Source organism: Rhinopithecus roxellana, chromosome 5 (genome assembly GCF_007565055.1).
Source record: "Rhinopithecus roxellana isolate Shanxi Qingling chromosome 5, ASM756505v1, whole genome shotgun sequence".
Classification (NCBI taxonomy): Eukaryota; Metazoa; Chordata; class Mammalia; order Primates; family Cercopithecidae; genus Rhinopithecus; species Rhinopithecus roxellana.
This window is the reverse complement of record NC_044553.1, coordinates 164071871-164092090: the sequence shown is the minus strand read 5'-3', so window position 1 is coordinate 164092090 and position 20220 is coordinate 164071871. Positions and strand designations below refer to the sequence as shown.

At 57.7% G+C, this 20220-nt stretch overlaps 1 protein-coding gene across 5 annotated transcripts in view; it reads right to left on the bottom strand.

The window, feature by feature from the left end:
- The window catches only part of PACS2 (phosphofurin acidic cluster sorting protein 2), an 81615-nt gene that overhangs the window by 10402 nt on the left and 50993 nt on the right, over positions 1–20220 (bottom strand). For 4 of the 5 annotated variants that reach the window (XR_004057289.1, XM_030930445.1, XM_030930447.1 and 1 more), the window contains exons 5-17: positions 18142–18304; positions 17381–17454; positions 16989–17069; positions 15629–15688; positions 8405–8562; positions 5075–5165; positions 4749–4823; positions 3816–3958; positions 2862–3000; positions 2297–2401; positions 1963–2069; positions 1364–1518; positions 287–397 (exon numbers count right to left, since the gene is read on the bottom strand). Coding sequence is in view for 4 of the 5 variants with exons in the window: in XM_030930445.1 (XP_030786305.1) it covers positions 287–397; positions 1364–1518; positions 1963–2069; positions 2297–2401; positions 2862–3000; positions 3816–3958; positions 4749–4823; positions 5075–5165; positions 8405–8562; positions 15629–15688; positions 16989–17069; positions 17381–17454; positions 18142–18304 (1462 nt within the window). In the remaining variant the exon portion in view is untranslated. The remainder of the gene's footprint in view (positions 1–286; positions 398–1363; positions 1519–1962; positions 2070–2296; positions 2402–2861; positions 3001–3815; positions 3959–4748; positions 4824–5074; positions 5166–8404; positions 8563–15628; positions 15689–16988; positions 17070–17380; positions 17455–18141; positions 18305–20220) is intronic. The other variant, XM_030930446.1, reaches the window with a different exon arrangement.

Here is a 20220-nt window from a genome sequence, read left to right as displayed (position 1 = left end):
TGTGGCTGAGGGGCCCTGGTCCTCTACTCTCAAGGCGGTACCAGGGCAAATGCAGGAAGACCTGAAGAGCTGTGCCTGCCCCTTCCCAGACAGGCCCCACAGCTTCCAACATTCCGAGGCTCGGGAATAGGAGGCGTCCGAGCCAAGGCCCCAGCGGGCCCTGTCCATGGCCTCTTCCCTGAGGTTGAGCCTGAGCAGGTCCAGGGCCTCCTGGGCATGGCATCTGGGGAGACCAGGGCCCCTTCCTCCCACAGTGGTGTGGGCTGTGGACGCGCCCGGGCCTCACCCGCACTCTGGGCCTCCAGCTTGTTGAACAGGTCTCTCCAGGCCAGGTCCTGGAAGAAGTTGTTGTAGCGGTAGTCCACAGAGCCTAGGTACCTGGCCACGGGGTGGGAGCCTGCATGCCAGGGGTGGGGCTGATGTCACCACGGGGGACTCGAAGCTGCAAGGCTCCCACCGCAGCCCAAAAGCTGGGCCACCTGACCCCGGGCCTGTGCTGCTGCCTACTAGACAAGCCTACTTTCCTGCCACCTAAAGAGAAAGCCACTACTGCCCCTCCCTGGTGGATGCCTGTGGCCCCGCTGAAGGAGTTCCAGCCCTGAGCTGAGGTCCTAGAGCCCTGAGTGCCACTGAGGAAGGCCCAGCAGGGCACATATGACCGTGCAGAGGCCTCGGCTGGCTCAGGGCTCTGACGTCGGCATTGTGAGGGCCACAAGAAAGAGACCTTGTGGGCCTCCGGGCCTTTTCAACAGATTAAGGCTGGAAGGGTTTGTTTCGTGGTAAAGACACATTGTTTGGACCTAAAGAAGTAATAGAGTTTGATGACACAGGACCTGGACGATTTGAGAGGATTAATAACCAGCCCTGCTTTGCACTTCTGACTTTGGAAGTCGAAACTAGTATTGAGTTATCACAGCGACTGACGGAGGGGACACCCAGCTCAGGCCCCTTCAGAGGGCAATAGCTTTATCTTGACCCAAATATGGCTGTTTTAGGGCAATCAAGTTATCTTGCATATAATTAAAATTAATAAAGTGTTACTGTATCAAACAAACATTTAAAAACAACAAATGTGCGGCAAGCAGGGACCCCCCCACACCACGTCATACCACACGTCACACCACATCACGTCACACACCACGCCACATCACGTCCCACGCCACGCCACACCACACCGCGCCACACCACACCACGTCACGCCACACCACGCCACGCCACGTCACACCGCGCCACACCACGCCACGTCACACCACATCACGCCACACCACGCCACGTCACACCGCGCCACGCCACACCACACCGCGCCACACCACACCACCCATGGCGTCTGTGCCCAGGCCCAGGTGGACGGCACGGTGCTCACCCAGCGGGATGACCAGGAAGCGCATGTAGCCGAGCCAGTCGGGCGTCTTGTGGGACAGCTGCTCCACGAAGAGCCGCAGGATGGCGCTGAGGTAATGCTGCGCTCCCGCCACGGCGATCTTCACGGGGGTCGGGGGCTGGGAATTGCAGTTGCAGCTGCAATCCAGAGGCAGGTGGGACGGAGAGGGGACAGACGCCTCAGGGGAGCCGTCCTCCGTCCAAGGATGCCAGTGTGAGCCCAGGGGGCTCCATGCCTGCGGCCACTCATGCCACAACTGCCCTGGAGCTGCCCAAACCCAGGACCCCCACATGCCCGAACGTGCCCAGGCTGAGGGGCCACACAGTCATGACCTTGGCCCAGGCTTCCAAGGACGGGCCAGGTGGCCACCCCTCCAGTGTGGCAGGACACCTGCCAGGCTGCTGCTCCCGCCCACAACTGAGGGCAGGCCAGGCTGCGAGGAGCCCATGGGTCAGCCTCTGTGGACACCAGCCACAGCCCCAGGTGCAGGACGCGCCGAGCCCCAGAGCAATGGGTAGAGGTGGGGTGCAGGGACCCCGAGGGGTACTTGGGCGGTGAGTCCAGGGTGGAGCCCAACTCACTATCTCTGTATCCGTGAGACGATGGTGCTGAAGGCTGCCTGGACGTCCGCGGGAGAGCACGTGCACACCACGGGGAGCGTGTGCCTCTGCAGGACGTCGGAGAGGAACTGGCAGAGGACAGGCAGACACTGACTTCAGCACAGCCGCCTGGGCCACCCCCAGCGCCCGACCCTCACCAAAGCTCTCAGGGGCTCCAGAGACCCCAGGGACGTCCAGGCAAACCACACCCAGCAGCTCCAGCACCTGGGGGTGCCAGGGTGGGGGCAGGTTCAGGAGCCCACTCTCCTCTGTCCTACACCCTGACCCTCCACTCCACAAGACTGCACCTCTCTACCTGCCCCTGCCAGTCCGAGGTGTTGACGAGGATGATATTTTCGGGAAGCTGGTCATCGGAGATGAGGATGTGGTTGAGCTGGTCATAGACAGTCTTCCTGGGGATCTGGAGGCACAGAGCCCTGTCCACACCCAGAAGAGAAGCACAGAGCCCATCCCCACCGCCCCAGCCCTGGGCACAGCGCCCATCCCCACCGCCCCAGCCCTGGGGTCTGCAGTGCCCCTGCTCCCCTGCAGCTGTGCACAGAGGCTCAGTGGCAGGAAGAGAGCTGGCCAGCTTGGAGATCACCCCTGAGCTAAATCACCCAAGCAACGAGGCTGCCCTGGACCAGGGAGGGCAGCAGAAGGACTAGAACTTGCCCTGGGGTCCACATGGCCTTCCTGACAAACCAACCCATGACCCACCCGCCCTGCTGTGTAGCAGCCGCCCTCCAAAGCCCAGGCATGCTCTGTGGCCCAGCAACCTTGGCCCCCTGCACTTCTCTTTTTGCCCTGCCCTGGTTGGTGCCAGGGTGACCACGAGCCCTGCCTCCTGGGCATGCTACGCCCTCCACCCCCACCTGCACCTGCACCTGTAGCTGGCTCCGGGCATCCGGGCAGCGCTCGTTGTCCAGACTGTTGGCCCGCTCATTCTGGGGCCTCGCTGCCTGCCGCTCCTTCAGGGACGTGCTCCGGCCCCGTCGGCCAGCCTGCTTCCCCTCGGACCTATTGGGGACCAGGACAGGCTAAGTGGCTGCAGCAGCAGGAATAGGAACAGGGGCAGGGGCAGGCTTGCAGTGGCCTACACATTGTGGTGGGGACAGTGAAGGGTGAGCATAGGGCCGACCGATGGGCAATGGGAACACAGGCCACACAGAGAGGCCACCAGCCCTGGGAGGACCATAGCAGCAGCTGAGTACAAGTGAGGCCGTGCCCCCGATGGGACCCCACGCAGCTCTGCCTGTGAGACTGCAAGCCAGGCCAGGAGCCTTGGAGCCACTACCGTGAGGACTGAGCTCACCCTCCCTGCCCGGGCCAGGAGCTGGGCAGAGCCAGGTATAGGCCAGTGCAGGGCACTGAGGCTGCCAGGGCAACCTGGCTCCAGAGCACGGACACAGGCACCTGGGTGCCGCCATAAGGTGAAAGTCCGTGCCCAGACTCACTGCTTTGGAAAAAATCCCAAATATCACAGAAATATGAAATTGATATGCTGGAAGAATCAAGCTGGTGGATGTGTGTGTTTTGGCTGAGGCAGGGGCTACTCAGGGGGCTGTGCGGGGCACCTGCAGAAAGGCAGACACGCCTGACCCTGCCCTCAAACACGTAGGGTGTAATGTGGGCTGCAGGCTTGACACCCAATGCTGGGGCAGGGGGTTTACTTCTCCTTTTTAAGAAGAGGGATGAGGCCCTGAATCTGCTGTCTACACCCCAGGGAACTCATCAGGCTGGTCTGACAGGCACCACCCCGACTGATGCCCCTGATGGCCCCTCCCCTAACAGTTGCATCGCCAACCCGCCCAGCCGCACAGAGCCCCCATGACCTGGTGGAGGGGATGACAAGGGACTCTGTCTTGGTGATCCTCCCGCTGGGTGGCAGCCTCTCTGTGAACACGTCCAGGGTGGAGGCCTCAGCCTCGGGGCTGTCCTCAGGCTGTCCAGGCTGCTCCCTCGGGCCCGGCACACCCTGCTGACCAGAGACATCCCTGGAGCCTCCCATGGAAACCGTACCCGTGCTGCAGCCTCTCCAGCCATGTGGCCTCTGGCTTGGGTGAGGGTTTAGGCCTCTTTAGGCTGTGGCTCCTATATGTAGACCCGGCCATACACTGACCAGGGAGCCTGGCTGAGCTCAGTTCCAACCACAGGGCTCCCATCCAGGGGACCAGCACCCAGCCTCCCAGGACCTGACCTGCCCTGGGCCCAGGAACCCTAACTAAGGAGACCCCATGCAATGCGGCAGGGGGAACCAAGCATTCCTGGGTGCCATCCACCTGACGGTGGGGTGAGTCCAGGTACCCTGATCCTGAAGGTGGGGTGACTCCGGGGCACCCGGACCCTGAGGGTGGGGTGAGTCCAGGCATCCTGATCCTGAGGGCGGGTGGAATCGAGGCACTCTGACCCTGAAGGTGGGGTGAGTCTGGGGCATCTGGACCCTGAGGGTGGGGGGAATCCAGTGTGCCCTGACCTTGAAGGTGGGGTGAATCCAGGCGCCCTGACCCTGGGGGTGGGTGGGTCCAGGCGCCCTGACCCTGGGGGTGGGGGGAATCCAGTGTGCCCTGACCCCGAAGGTGGAGTGAATTTTGGGATACTCTGACCATCCAGCGGCCTGGCCACCCCTGAGGGCTGACCCCACCTCTGCACACCAGGTGTGACATGAGGACCTACACGTGAGTCCCGCCCCTCCGGGTCAGACCCTTAAAGGCAGCATTGGCATGCCTGGTGTGCGCAACGGGTGGGTGCAGCCCGAGCCTGCTTACGAGGGCCACCGTGTCAGAAACACTGTCGCTCGGCTGCCTGCCTCCCAGGGACCGCGTCTTCTCGGGCACGTCAGCCTGTTGGGGAGGAGATGGGAATCAGCTTGTGCTCAGCTACAGGTGCCAAGGCACTGACTTCTGGGCTGGTGATGCTGGGGCTCAGGGGAGGCCCAGGGCAGCTGTGTGGCAATGTGTTAGATAGCGGGCGCAGAGTGGCTCCAAGACAGCTGGGCAGGGCCCTGGGCCCAGGCCGTGCTGGGAGATTTGGGCCACACCACAGCCCAGTCGGACCATGGTCTGCTCTGGGAGATCAGTGTGGCCCCACTCACCGGGCTTGGGGGCTCCTTGTGGCTGCGGACGCTGTGGATGCTCCCAATCTCCGTTTGCGAGCTCGAGTGTGACAAGCCTTCAAAGTACGGCCTGGCTCGGGGAACAGGGGAGGGGGAAACGTTAATTTCCAGGACTCTTCTTGCACTGAAAGCACAGTTCTCCCACCACACCTGGAGGGACAGACTGGAGAATCCAACGGCAGAGTAGAGCTGGATCCGGAGAAGAGCCCGTGTCAGTGCACACCCCGCTCGCGCCAACCGCAGCACAGGGCACAGAACAATTCTGGAGCCGGCAACACCAAGCCCCGGGCCGACCTGGCTGCCCCTTCCTGGCTCTTCCATCCACCCTGATTTCAGCTGCAGGAAACACACATCCCTGAAACTCATGGCCTTAGCTCCAGGCAAGGCTGCCGGAAACATGAAGGGGCTCTGGGGAGAGCTCCATGGGCCAATCCTGCTGGAGGGCAGCCCTGGGATCTGCAGCCAGCCTGCAGGCAAACAGGCGAACATGCTCGACAAAACAATGAGGGTACATCAGACAAAGCAGGCCCTTCCAGACCCACCAGCAGATCAGACCACCCAGGCCCATCCAGGTCCTTCCAAACCATCCAGGCCTATCTAGACTATCCAGGCCCTTCCAGGCTCACCAGACAGATGCAGACCACCCAGGCCAGTCCAGACCATACAGGCTTTTCCAGACCAACCAGGCCCATCCAGGTCCTTCCAAACCATCCAGGCCTACCCAGACTATCCAGACCTTTCTGGACCACCCAGGTCTTTCCACACTACCCACACTGATGCAGGCCACTCACGCCTTTCCGGAAAACCCACGCCTTTCCAGACCAACCAGGTCAATCCGGACCATCCATGCCTTTTCAGACCACACAGGCCTTTTCAGACCATCCAGGCAGATGCAGACCATCCATGCCTTTCCAGACCACCCAGGCCGTTCCAGACCACCCAGGCCCTTCCAGACCATCCAGGCCTCTCCAGACTATCCAGGCCTTTCACACCATCCACGCTGATCCAGGCCACCCGCACCTTACCGGACCACCCATGCCTTTCTAGTCCAACTAGGCCAATCTAGACCATCCACACCTTTCCGTACCACCCAGGTCTTTCCAGACCAACCAGGCCCTTGCAGACCATCTGGCCAATCTAGGCCATCCGAGCCGAATGTCTCATCCCTGGTTGATATAATATGTACACAGGAGGAGGAGGAAGGGAGACCTACGGATTCAATGAGACTTAAAAGACCTTTCAAGTGAAAACAGTTGGACAGGAGGCCAGGCGCACTGGCTCACACCTGTAGTGCCAGCACTTTGGGTGGCCAAGGCAGGTGGTTCGCTTGAGCTCAGGAGTTTGAGACCAGCCCAGGAAACACAGAGAGGCCCTGTCTCTACAAAAAACATAAAAATTAGCTGGGTGTGGTGGCGCGTGCCATTGGTCCCAGCTACTGAGGAGGCTGAGGTAGGAGAATCGCTTGGGCCCAGGCGGTTGAGGCTGCAGTGAGCCGTGATTGCACAACTACACTCTAGCCTGGGTGACAGAGCAAGACCTTGTCTCAAAAAACAACTCCCTCGCCCCCCCCCAAAAACAGACAGGACTTACGCAGTGTCTGGTGCCCCACCCTGGGTGACAAAACCACACGGAAACTCGTTGCTGCAGTGTGTGCCCATTCCAGATCATAGCCCCGAGACGCGCACGCCTCTCCCCAAACTATGAATGCCAGCTGGCCAGGGCTCTGCAGATATAGCCACCACCACTGGAGTTTAAGATGGGAGATGATCTGGGCCACACAGGTGTCTCCTACGGAATCACGTGAGCCATTAAAGACAGAGAACTTTCTCCGGCTGAAGGCAGAAGAGATGAGGCAGGAAGGCCAGGGAGACCCAAAGTGTGAGGGGGACTTGACTGGGCCTTGCTGGTTCCAAAGGTGGAGGACGGACCCTGGGCCAAGGTAAGAGGACAGTTGCAGCCAGGCGCAATGGCTCACGCCTGTAATCCCAGCACTTTGGGAGGCCGAGGTGGGCGGATCACGAGGTCAGGAGATCGAGACCATGGTGAAACCCCATCTCTACTAAAAATACAAAAAATTAGCCTGGCACGGTGGCGGGCACCTGTAGTCCCAGCTACTCGGGAGGCTGAGGCAGGAGAATGGTGTGAACCCAGGAGGCGGAGCTTGCAGTGAGCCGAGATAGCGCCACTGCACTCCAGCCTGGGCGACACAGCGAGACTCCGTCTCAAAAAAAAAAAAGAAGACAGTTGCCAGAAGGCAAGAATGACCGCCAGCCACCAGGCAGCAGGGCAGCCAGACCCCGTCCTGCAGCCATACAGAGCTGAACTCCATCAACAACCACGCTAGGCCTGCACCACGTGACCTCAGAGCCCCAGTCAGGGCAGCCACTGATACCTCCACCCAAGCCCAGCAAGACCCTGGCCAAGAATGAGGCCACAGCCTCGGGATGGCAACCTCTAGAACAGGAGGAACAGAGGCTGTCTTTGCTGGCCACATCCGCGGTCACCTGTTATGGTGGCTGCTGGCAACTGAAGCAGCAGCAAGTGGAGCTGGGGCTGCCGGGCCAGGTCAGGTGAGGTGGAGGATGCTGCATGGCTGCAGAGCTAACTGGGGCTGCGCCTCCAACATGCAGCAAGGCCACCTTCATGTTGTTTAGGTTAAAAAAGCATGACAGCAAAAGGTCTACCAAGCCTCCTGACTCCGACTGGGGTCTCTGGCTCCTCAGCAGCTGCCCAGAGCCTGGCACCTGCCTTCTGCCTGGTGTGCTTGCCTCCCTGCCCCCAGCTGACTGGGACCTCCACATCCAGACCCATGCACAGAGCTGTCTGCCCTGCATCCTCTCCTCCTGCCCAGGCCAGGCCCCCTCCAGCCAGTCCCCTCCTCCCACCCAGCCACAGAGACATCTGCCCTCCCTCTCCACCTGCCTCTGCCTCCTCCTCCTCAGGGAGGCGTACCCAGCATGGGGGCTCTACTCCCCACCTGAGTGGACGGAGGTCCTCTGCAGTTCCCAGGGCATCCCCCAGTGACGGATCCCCTACAACAGGGTGCCAGGCCCAGCCCAGCCAGCACCCTGGGGGACCCCTCTCAGTCCTCCCCAGCCCAGAGCTTGCACCGCCTGGCCTGACAGGAGAGTTGCCTGTCAACGCAGCCGCACACCTCTCCCTCCAGCCACCAGAGCCTTCCCAGGCTTCGAGGCAGCTGGTCCTGCCCACCCCGTCCCCAGGGCTGGACACGGGTCTGCTGGAGTGGCCGCAGAGTGGCCAGGGCATCTGAAATGGCTGCTCCTCCCCACCCCACCCCATAGGGCTCACCGCAGCTTTGGCTTGGGGGTGCTAAGGACGCTGTCATCGTCTTCCATGTCGGGGCCACTGTCACTGGGGTGCTCCATGTCCAGCGTGTCATATAGCAGGTCCAGATCCTCCTCCGCCTCAGGGATGTGCTCCGCAGGGTCCTGTTCCGAGTCCAGGACCTGCATGGGTGCCAGGCAAGCATGAGGACCAGGCAGGAGTTCCCTGCAGTGGCCCATGCTGCCCCGTTGGGGGCACCCAAGACCCCAGAGTCTGCAGGAACAACAGGAGGCGAGCGCCCGGCCACCAAACCCCACTGCTCAGCATGGCTGTGGTCCAGCTTCTGTCTTGGAGCTCGGGATGATCACTGAGGACCCCAGGTCCCCAGGTCCCGGTGCGTGTGACGTGACTCCACCTTGCCTGAGCTGGTACAGTCATCCGGGCCACCAGGGTGCATGGAGGGCTTGGGTGCAGGCAGGTGAGCTCTGACAGGTGTGGGCCGCTATGCAGCCACCACCACAACCAAGATACAAACTGCTCCCCACACCCAGGAGGCTCCCCTCTGCCTCCTCTAGTGCGCCCCTCCTTCAGCCCCAGGTCCCGGATCTTACTCTGTCCCTGTACGTTCTGCCCCTTCCCGAGTGCTACTACCTAAGAGGGATCACGCTGCCTGCAGCTCTGGGGGCGGGGGCGGCACCATCCACCCAGTGTGGCACACTTCATGTTCCTCTGTGTCCCCACCCAAATCTCACCTTGAATTGTAATCCCCATAAGCCCCACGTGCCAAGGGTGGGACAGGTGGAGGTGACTGGTCCTGGGGGTGTTTCCTCCACACTGTTCTCATAATGAGCACGTCCTATGAGATCTGATGGTTTTATAAGTGTCTGGCATTTCCCCTGCTGGCACCCACTCCGATCTGCTGCCCCGTAAATAAGGTGCCTGCTTCACCTTCTGCCATGATTGAAAGCTTCCTGAGGCCTCCCCAGCCATGCTGAACGGAGTCAACTAAACCTCTTTCCTTTATAAACTTCCTCAGATGGTTCTGCAGTGCACCGCTGAGTGGCTGGACCCCAGTCCATCGGATCACCAGCTGACGGGCGTGATGACCGTCACAGACGAAGCTGCTGGGAACGTCTGCGTGGGTCCATGCATGTGTGTGTTCACCTCCCTGAAGTCAACACTGAAGAATGGGGCTGCTGGGTTTCTGGCAACTGCTTCCTGGGGCTGCCACGCCACCTTACGTTCCCCCAGCAGCGTGTGGGTTCCTGCTGTTACACCTCATCCTGTTGTATTCCATTTGTTCCAGCCATCCTAGTGGGGATCAAGCAGTGTCTCACTGTGGTTTGGTTTACATTTCCCTAATGACCAGTGATAATGATCATGATGATCACGTACTTATTGGCTACTTGTGTGTCTTTGAAGAAATTTATTCAGAAAGATCCCTATCTTTTTTTTTTGGAGGTGGAGTCTCGCACTGCTCTGTCGCCCAGGCTGGAGTGCAGTGGTGCGATCTTTGGCTCACTGTAAGCTCCGCCTCCTGGGTTCATGCCATTCTCCGGCCTCAGCCTCGGGACTATAGGCACCCGCCACCACACCTGGCTAATTTTTTGTATTTTTAGTAGAGACAGGGTTTCACCGTGTTAGCCAGGATGGTCTCGATCTCTTGATCTTGTGATCCACCTGCCTCGGCCTCTCAAAGTGCTGGGATTACAGGCATGAGCCACTGTGCCCGGCCCCCTGCCCATTTTTTAATTGGACAATTCACTCTTCTTTGTTTTTGAGAAAGGGTCTTGCTTTGTTGCCCAGGCTAGAGTGCAGTGGCACAATCATAGTTCACTACAGCCTCGACCTCCTGGGCTCAAGTGATCTTCCCACATCAGCCCCCAAAGTGCTGGAATTACAGGTGTGAGCCACTGTGCCTGGTTCTGACCAGTGATAATCACTTTATTAAAATAGTTGGCTTAAGCATCTGCAATGGTGATGTCAACCACGGCTCGGAGCTCAATTCCAATGGAGCAATCAGCCTCACAATCCAGGATGGACCAGGCAGGTCCACGGGCCGCTTCTGGATTCTTGTCTGGAAGTGATCCTGTGTCTGAGAACCTTCACAAGGTGTTTTTCTCTTAGTGATTCTCAAAGTCTTGGCAGGCATCAGAGCTGGTCCTTTCACTTTGAGATTCTTTTTCTCCGTGCCCCTGATAAGCCAGCACACACCTCCAGGGATTTTACATTGCGGCTGGTCAGGGTAATTCTAATTTAAGGAATCACCCCACCGGCTCCAGAGGTGTCCTTCTGGCAGTCTTTAAAAGCCACGGCCGTGAGGCGGCTTCCTGGTCGACTTCTCGGCACAAGTGGACAGCAGTCAGGGCAGGAGTGGGCGGGCCCTAGCTCCGTAGCACCTGAGACTGCATCGTTCTCAAAGCAATGGACAAGTCAGCTTTTAACTGGATTGTGTCTTTATTTTTCAGTTATAAGCATTCTTTATGTGTTCTGGATTCAAGCCCCTTATCACATACATGATTTGCAAAAAACATTCTTCTGTTCTACTGTTTCGCTTTCTTGATGGCACTGTTTGGAGCACAAAAGTGTAAAATGTTGCTGTGGTCCAGAAAAACTTACCTTTTGTCGCTTGTGCTTTTGGTGTCACATGTAAGAAACCCCTGCCTAACCCAAGGTGATAAGATTGGCCCATTTTCTCCGAAGAGTTTTATAATCTTAGCTCACAGATGGAGATACTTGATCTATTTCAAGTTTGTTTGTTTTTTCTTTTGAGATAGAGTCTCACTCTGTCACCCAGGCTGGAGTGCAATGATGTGATCTTGGCTCACTGCAACCTCTGCCTCCCGGTTTCAAGCGTTTCTCCCACCTCAGGCTCCCAGGTAGCTGGGACTACAGGCACCTGCCATGATATGATGCCTGGCTAATTGTTTTTGTATTTTTAGTAGAGACAGGATTTCACCATGTTGGCCAGGCTGGTTTCAAACTCCTGACGTCAAGTGATCCACCTGCCTCGCCCACCCAAGGTGCTGGGATTACAGGTGTGAGCCACTGTACCCAGCTGATGCATTTTGAGTTAATTCTTGAATATGGTGTGAGGTAGGGGTCCAAATTCCTTTTGTTTGAGGCAGGGGCTCACTCTGGTTGCCCAGGCTGGAGTGCAATGGCATGATCTCAGCTCACTGCAGCTTCCACCTCCTGGACTCAGGTGATTCTCCCACCTCAGCCTTCCGAGTAGCTGGGATTACAGGCACATACCACCACGCCTGGCCAATTTTTTGTATTTTTAGTACAGATGGGGTTTCACTATGTGGACTTATGCAATCTGCCTGCCTCAGCCTCCCAGAGTGCTGGGATTACAGGCATGAGCCACCACAGCTGGCTGAAATTCCTTCTTGTGCACATGGATATCCAGGGGTCCTAGCACCTTTCTTGAAGACTATTCTTCCCCAATGGATATCTTGACATCCTTGTTCACCATCACTTGCCCATAAATGGAAGGGTTCACTTGTGGACTATCACCTCCATTCCACTGACCTCTATGCCTGTCCCTGGGCCAGCCCGCAGAGTCTGGATTACTACTGTGGTTTTGTAGTATGTTTTGAAATTGGGAAGTATGAATCTTTTTTCTTCAAGACTGTTCTGTCTGCCCTGAGTCCCTTGCATTTACACATAAATTTTAGCTGGTCAATTTCTACAAAAACACAGCTGGAATCTGATAGGCACCGCGTTGAAGTTGTACATCAATTTAGGGAGTAGTGCCACCTTAACAAGACTGTTTTCCAATTCATGAACATGTGACATCTTTCCACTTATTTATATCTTCTTTCTTTAAAAAATATTTCATAGTTTCACTGTATAAGCCTTACTCATTATAAAAATCAGGTTGCTTTTCCTCCTGGGTTTAGAGAGTTTTTAATATATCTATTGGATACAAATCTTTACCAGGTATGTTATTTGCAAATATCTTCTGTCAATCTGTGGCTTATCCTTTTTTTTTTTTTTTTTTTTTGAGATGGAGTCTCGCTCTGTCGCCCAGGTTGGAGTGCAGTGGCGCGATCTCAGCTCACTGCAAGCTCTGCCTCCTGGGTTCATGCCATTCTCCTGCCTCAGCCTCCTGAGTAGCTGGGACTACAAGCGCCTGCCACCACGCCCAGCTAATTTTTCTGGATTTTTAGTACAGACGGGATTTCACCACGTTAGCCAGGATGGTCTCGATCTCCTGACCTCATGATCCACCCACTTCGGCCTCCCAAAGTGCTGGGATTACAGGCGTGTGCCACCACGCCCAGCCAGCTTTTCATTCTTTTAACAGTATCTTTCAGAAAGCAAATTTCTACTTTTGTTTATTGTGTTACAAAATATAAAACATAATATTTTCCATTTTATCTATTTTTAGGTGTATAGTTCAGTGGCATTAGTGCAGGATTTAAGTTCATATATATATATATATATATATATATTTTTTTTTTTTTTTTTTTTGAGATGGAGTCTCGCTCTGTCGCCTAGGCTGGAGCGCAGTGGCCGGATCTCAGCTCACTGCAAGCTCCGCCTCCCGGGTTTATGCCATTCTCCTCCTCAGCCTCCCGAGTAGCTAAGACTACAGGCGCCCGCCACCTCGCCCGGCTAGTTTTTTGTATTTTTTTTAGTAGAGACGGGGTTTCACTGTGTTAGCCAGGATGGTCTCGATCTCCTGACCTCGTGATCCGCCCGTCTCGGCCTGCCAAAGTGCTGGGATTACAGGCTTGAGCCACCGCGCCCGGCCAAGTTCATATTTTTTAAGGCTTAGAATCTATGTAATTTAAATTTTAGGCTTTTACATTTAGGAATATGATCCAGTCAAGCTGAATTCTGCACATGGTGTGCACTGTCAAGCCTCAGTTTTTCTGTGAAAAGATACTTTCTCCGATGAACTTGGTAGCCTTGTTGAAAATCAAGCGACTCTCCAGGTGTGCCACCTTTCCCAATGAAAAACACAGAAGGCAGCCCTCAGAAGAAGCTTTCCCTGTGAGCCGAAGCTGAGGACTGTGGGGAACAGACATCACTCTGGTTCATCCTCACAGGACGGGTCCCAAGCAGAGCCCTGCTCTCCTCCTCACCAGACCCACTGTGTGGCGCCTGGGCACAGGGCAGCCTGGATGCTGGTGCTCTGTGGTCAGCCTGGGGGCTGTGAACGTTTATACCCCCAAAACTCCTATGCTGAAACCTGACCACCAAGGTGCTAGAATTAGCAGGCGGGGCCTCCACCAGGTGGTTAGGGCCCGAGAGCTCTGCCCTGCTGATTGGGCTCAGCGCCCTGGTGAGAGAGGCTTGAGGGAGCTTGTCAGTTCCTTCCACCACACAAGACACCAAAGGTGCCCTCTATGGGAAGCAGGCCCCCAGACACCAAATCTACTGGCACTTTGAACTTGGGACTCACAGCCTCCAGAACTGTGAGAAATACATTTTGGTTGTTTATAAATTTCCCAGTCTAAAGTATTTTGTTATAGCAGCATGAACAATCTCAGACGGCTGTAATCCAGGCAGGTGACCTCATCTCATTGTGCATCTCCTGACCAGTGAGGGTTACTGTGAAGTCCTGGGCAGGGGGCAGTGCCAGGCGAGAAGCTCCCAGTGGCCAAGACACAGGTTCGGAGCTGCAGTGGAGATGGTCTGGTCTTTGCAGGAAAGGGATGGGTGGAAAATAAGGAAAGAGATCCCATCGCTCCATTAAAGTACTGTGTTGACCTGTGTGAATTTCACGCAAAACTGTGCAATTATCCCTATGAAAATGATGTCCTCTCCCTGAACAGCGTCTGTGATGTTGGCCCATTTTTTCACCGTTTGGGCTGTGAGTCTCGGAACCATAATCTGTGTAAGTGAAATGCATTCTGGGACTCAGTTCAGTTGCCCATGTGAGTGCAGAATCCCACGGTCAAGAGTCAACCAAGAACATCCACCCCTGAACCCACAGGCGCTCGACAGGGTTCAAGGAAGCCCCAGGCCAGGGAGCCGACTTGGCCAAGTCCCATCTTCAGCTGGACTTGGGAATGTTCCAATCCAAGATGCAAACCAAGACACAGGGGCCCGAGGACCACCCCAGTAGCGGAGCTGCCCTTCCTCTGCAGCCAGTTGGTGATGTTACGCTGTTCCCAGAAACGCTGCCTGCCCCACCCGGCCACAAATCACCTGTTTCTGCACATGCACTTGACAGCCTCCCTGAGTGTGTGCCCCGGAGGCTGATCCAGGTGCATCCCGAGTATGTTAGGACACAGCGCCATCTACAGGCAGCGTGCTCTCAGGCCGACAGGTGACAACACTGCTTCAGGGCTGAAATGCTTCAACGCCACCTCTTCACTTGCGGTCCTGAACCCAGGCACGTTTTTCTTCTGACATTAAAGAAACAACAAAGGCTGGACGCGGTGGCTCACGCCTGTAATCCCAGCACTTTGGGAGGCCGAGGCAAACAGATCACTTGAGGCCAGGAGTTCAAGACCAGCCTGGCCAACAGGGTGAAACCCTGTTGAACCCAGGAGGCAGAGGTTGCAGTGAGCTGAGATTTGAGCGTTTTGTTTTGTTTGAGACGGAGTCTCACTGTGTCGCCCAGGCTACAGTACAGTGGCGCAATCTCGGCTCACTGCAAGCTCCGCCTCCCAGGTTCACTCCATTCTCCTGCCTCAGCCTCCCGAGTAGCTGGGACTACAGGCGCCCGCCACCACGCCCAGCTAATGGTATTTTTAGTAGAGACGGGGTTTCACCATGTTAGCCAGGATGGTCTCGATCTCCTGACCTCGTGATCCGCCCGCCTCGGCCTCCCAAAGTGCTGGGATTACAGGCTTGAGCCACCGCGCCCGGCCTAAAAGATGAACATTAAAAACCCATGGAATGTCAATAGTGGGGGGCTGTCAGGTGGGGAGGAGTCCATGGGAACTCTGTACTTTCTGCTCAATTTTGCTGTAAATCTAAAACTGCTCTAAAAGCTAAAGTCTATTTATAAAAAAACAAACACACAAACTAATGGTTACACCCCCTGAAAATGACTTCCCAACTTCCAGTGTATTCACGACTTGTACTTCAGCAGAGACCCAGCGGGTAACCTGGAGCCTGGGAGGCAGTGCCACTGTTACTGCACCTCACAGTGATACTGGCAGGGCTGTGCAGACAGTGAGCGGCAGAACCAGATGTGGCCCAGAGACAGACTGCAGAGGCCTCCTCCTGACCAGGTGCTGCTGTAGGCGTGGGGGCTGTGAGCAGAAGGCGCGGTGCACTCACCTCATCGGACACTTTGAACCTCCGCAGCAGCGCCACCACTTTCTGCTTGAAGTTTTGTTGCTGCAAGACAAGCAATGTAGAGTCAGACCTGCTGCCAGAGCCGCAGACCCGCCACTGGAGCCACTTCCTCAGGCCGCAGGGAGGCCACACCCAGGCCCGCCGTGGGAGGGCAGCGAGGCCTCAGCACCAGCAGTGCTGATGGATTCGCACGTAGCTCCCAGAAGCTTCCCAACAGGCCTGAGGTCTGACAGTTCCATTCCTGGCCAAGGGGGACCCGGGGAGGCATGTGCAAACTCCATGGTTGTTCCAGAAACCTCTGCAGCCCTTCCCAGGCTCACGGGGCCCTTCCTTCAGCACCCCCTCCCAGGAAAGTCCCTGGCCAACTCCAGAAGGAAGGTGCTGGGCACCCATGTGGGGTGGGCAGGTGGGCGAGTGTGGGGTAGTGCGTGCTCCAAGAGCCTGAGCCCCATGGGCGCCTCGTGCCACCCTGGACTGCAGAACCTTGGCTCCAGCCACTGGGTGAGCGGGACCCTCAGCCACCCTCTCGGGGGCCAACCCTACAAAGGCAGCCCACGCCTTCCCTCCACAGCAGCTGGGCCCAAGGGGGCCCTGGAATGGAGGGCAAGCTAGTGTTCGGCACAGTGGGGCAGATCTCCAGGCCAGCAAGACATAGCTTCACCACTCCAGAGCAGCTCGCCCATCCCTGGCACTGTCTGCCCACAGTACCCCCTTGAATGCTGCCAGAGGAGGTGGCGGTGTCTGGGCTGGCCTGTGCCCACGTCCCTCGTCAGCACCAGGCACAGGGCTCCCCCACCACCTGCGCTGGCCTCCCTGGAACCAGGCCTGTCCTTGGGGTGTCCAGGCACCAGGTGGTGGGCCCTCTGTGCCGGTGCTGGACATGGCCTCTGAGGAAAGAGCTGCCTGAGCTTTCCTCATGGAAAAAATGCCCGACAGCCCCACCAAGTTCCTGGGGACCGTGGGGCCAGGTAGGCCAGATCTCAAACAAAAACGAGGGAACCAGCCCACTCAGGTGTATGTGGGCACCTGACAGGACAAAGGGGAGGATGGCCTCCCTGGGGCTCTGCACATGGAGTGAGCCCGGCAGTGAGGCAGCCTCCCAGCCTTGCTCAGGGCCCACTGGGCCCAGTGGCCACACAAGGCTGAAGCCAGGAGATGTGGTGGGGCGGGGGAGAGAGTGGCACCCAAGAGACTGGCAACCAGGGGGTCTGCCACGGGACATGCTGCTGTGACCTGGGATGGATCTCACTTCCCACGCCCGTGTCCCCCACCACGCCCGGGCTCCCAGTGTCCTCCCCCACCCTCGCCTTCCCCAGCATTCAAAGAAGCAGTCTCCACCGACCCTGGTCATGGACGTCGTTCTTACAATCGATCTCCGCTGCTTCTTCGGCTTCCCCACGTCGAAGTCGTCCTCGTCCAAGTCCTGCAGAGACACACACAGTGGCTGAGGCCATGGCAGCCTGCACGGCGCCGGAAGAACCCTGCCAGCCTCAGCGTGGGCGATGGGAGAGGCCCAGCACTGAGAGCCAACCTGCTTCCCAAGACTCTCAGAGCCACCTGCACACAAACTCGAGCCCCTGGGGTCGGGGGACGAGAGACGGGCGGCCAACCAGGGGCCAGGCCTGTGGCTCACCCACCCTCATGAGGCCCTGCTAACGGCTGGTGAGGACCCCACAGACCCCAGGACACCCGGTGTGAGCCGGGAGAGGGCGCGGAGCCCCGGCCCCAGGTCACCTGCCCCTGCACAGCGTCGTCACTAGCCTCCTGCTCGGAGGAGAAGCTCTCATACTCCTCCTCAGAGTAGTTATCTGCGGAATGAACAGACAGAAGGGAGGGTGCCGTGAGATTCCACCCAGGAAACCAGGCGGTGGCCACCCCCAGGCTTCCCTGGACACAGAGTTGGGGCAGCCAGGAGGTGGATCCATGCAGGACAGAGGGGCTCCAGACACAGGTGCTGTGGCCCCGAGCTCCCAGAGTCCACTGGCAACAGTCTAGATTGGGGTTGGCAGGAAGTGGGGAGGGGCAGGGAGGGCAAAGGGGGCCACATGAACTGCTCCAGCCCCCACGGCCGCTCCTACTGGCTGGCATTTCAGCCTGGATTTGCGCCAACTGGGTCTCCCCCGCCTGAGGAGTAGGAGAGGCGCTGGTGACCCTGCTGGGGTGGCGGCAGCCGTGGCACCTGCCTATGCCGGGCCCTGCACCCAGACCAGCAAGGGCATCACAGTGTGACTCCACAGCTCTTTTTGAGGACACTCAGGACTCAGACCTCTTGACCAAGAAGCTGCAGCCAGGGGGGCAGAGCAGGGACCCGTGGCAGCCCGGGCCCCATAACAGCGCATGCCTCTGTTGTGGCTTCCAGACAGGAGAGCAACTGACACGTGCTCCAGACCCCCGACTCCTTAAGCCAAGCTGGATGGTTTCTGCCACCCGATGTGCCGTGGCTGGGAGATGGCCTCCCCACGGCAGGGGCAGGAGCAGGCTGGTACCGCACTCACCCGTGGACTTGGCCTTGGGGCCGGCCTGCATGGCGCTGTCCTCGTGGTCAATGGGCTGGCTGGACAGGGAGGCAATCCAGATCTCGGCTGCCTTGACGGGGGCCTCCTTGATGCTGCTGCAGAGGCTCAGCACCTGGCCGCCTTCAGACGGGTGCTGCATCACCTGTAGGCCGGGGCACGGTTCTAGAAAGCGCCACGACAGGAAGGAGCCCGGTGCCCTGGTGTGTGGGCTGGGGTTTCTGAAGGGCTTTCTCTCTCAGTGACAGCAAGGGCAGACCTCGGCAGGGCAGCCACATGGCAGGGAGCATCCAGTGGACAGGAAACGTGGCCACTGGGGAGAGGGACGGATACGAGAGGCGGACACAGGACTCAGGTGGACACACGAGAGGAACACGGGAGCTTTCGTGAACAGGCCATAAGGAGAGGGCATGGGGCTGTGCTGGGAAGGCCAGTGTCAGGCACGGTCATGAGGGACTGAGACGGACAGAGAGAGGTGTCTGTGGCACTCCTGATCTCAGGCACACCTGCTGTCCACACAAAGCCACCCAGGAAGATCCTGGGCCCCCTGCTCCAACTCTGCCTCCACCCCTCCACCCACTCAAGACCTCAGCAGCAGCAAAACAGTGTGAAGCCGGCCACCCAACCCACAGGAGTCAATGCCCAGGACCAGTGTCTGTGGGGGACCAAGGAGGAGCAGCCGGAGCACTCTCAGCCAGGCCGGAATCTCCAACAGCAGGAGACACCCACCAGGCCTGGCTCACAGGCCAGGTCAAGACCCTCTGTTGTGAGAGACTCAAACCAGGGAGTGGCAGAACAAGCCCCGGCCCCTCCTGCAGCCACAACCCGCGCCTAGGCATGGCCCCGCCGTGCCCCATGCCAGCCTCAGAACCACACGCCACAATGACAACTCTCAGACACTCACAGCCTTGGGGCCATCTGTGCTCTAGAAGCCGCCTTTTGGGACTATTGGTTCACATCCAGATGTTAGGATTTTATAGACCAGATTTATTTATTTATTATTTTTTTGAGACGGAGTCTCACTCTGTGGCCCAGGCTAGAGTACAATGGCGTGATCTTGGCTCACTGCAACTTCCGCCTCCTGGGTTCAAGCGATTCTCTTGCTCCAGCTTCCCGAGTACCTGGGATTACGGGCGTCCGCCAGCATGCCCAGCTAAGTTTTTTATTTTTAGTAGAAATGGGGTTTCACCACGTTTGTCAGGATGGTCTCAAACTCCTGATCTCAAACGATCTGCCCGCCTCGGCCTCCCAAAGATTACAGGCGTGAGCCACCACGCCCGGCCGACCGGGTTTATTTTTATTGTGGGGTCCTGATTTGGGCTGCTAATTCTTCAGTTAATCAAAGTAAAAAAAAGTTCAGAAGTTTACATCTGCCCTCACCTTCATTTCAGAAAATTACAAAAGGTAGCTGGCAGCTTCTGCCAACACTCGCACCCACTGCTGATACCCTTGTGCCCACATACTCGCCGGGGCACACGCAGCCTCACGTACTTGGAGGCTGCTGTTGTCCGGGCCCCCAGCACCCTGAGTCGCCTTCTCAGAATGACGTCTCACGTGGCAGGATCTCAGTGTCACGCAGGAGTGAGAACCTGTAAGCTCAGAAGCCCTTGTTCAGAAACGCTGAGTCCCTGCTGGGCATCCCAATACAATGAGCTCAGTGGGGAGGGGACTGCTGGGACGGGGTCCTGGAGGAATCAGGTGGGGCTCAGGCGGCGCTACACCTGCTCACACCACCTTCCACGGGGCTCAGAGGGGTCCGGGCCCTTTTTTTCCCAAGAAAACCCTGCTCACTTCCTCCTTCAGGTGGGAGGGCAGAAAGGAACGGGGCCTCTTGACAAAGATGCTTTTGCTGGGATCCCTGCAGCTAGCTGTAATGGGAATGCTCTGCTGGGCCCGCAGCGGGCCAGGGGCAGGTTGTGGAGTAGCCCCCGCTCCTCTCAGCCTGTCGTCGACCTTTATGTGAACACTATTTTGATATCTGCATGCCCTGGAAGTCCCAGGCCCCATGCTCCGGGCTGCCCGTTCCCCTCCTCCTGACAATGCTCCTTGATGCGTGCGTCC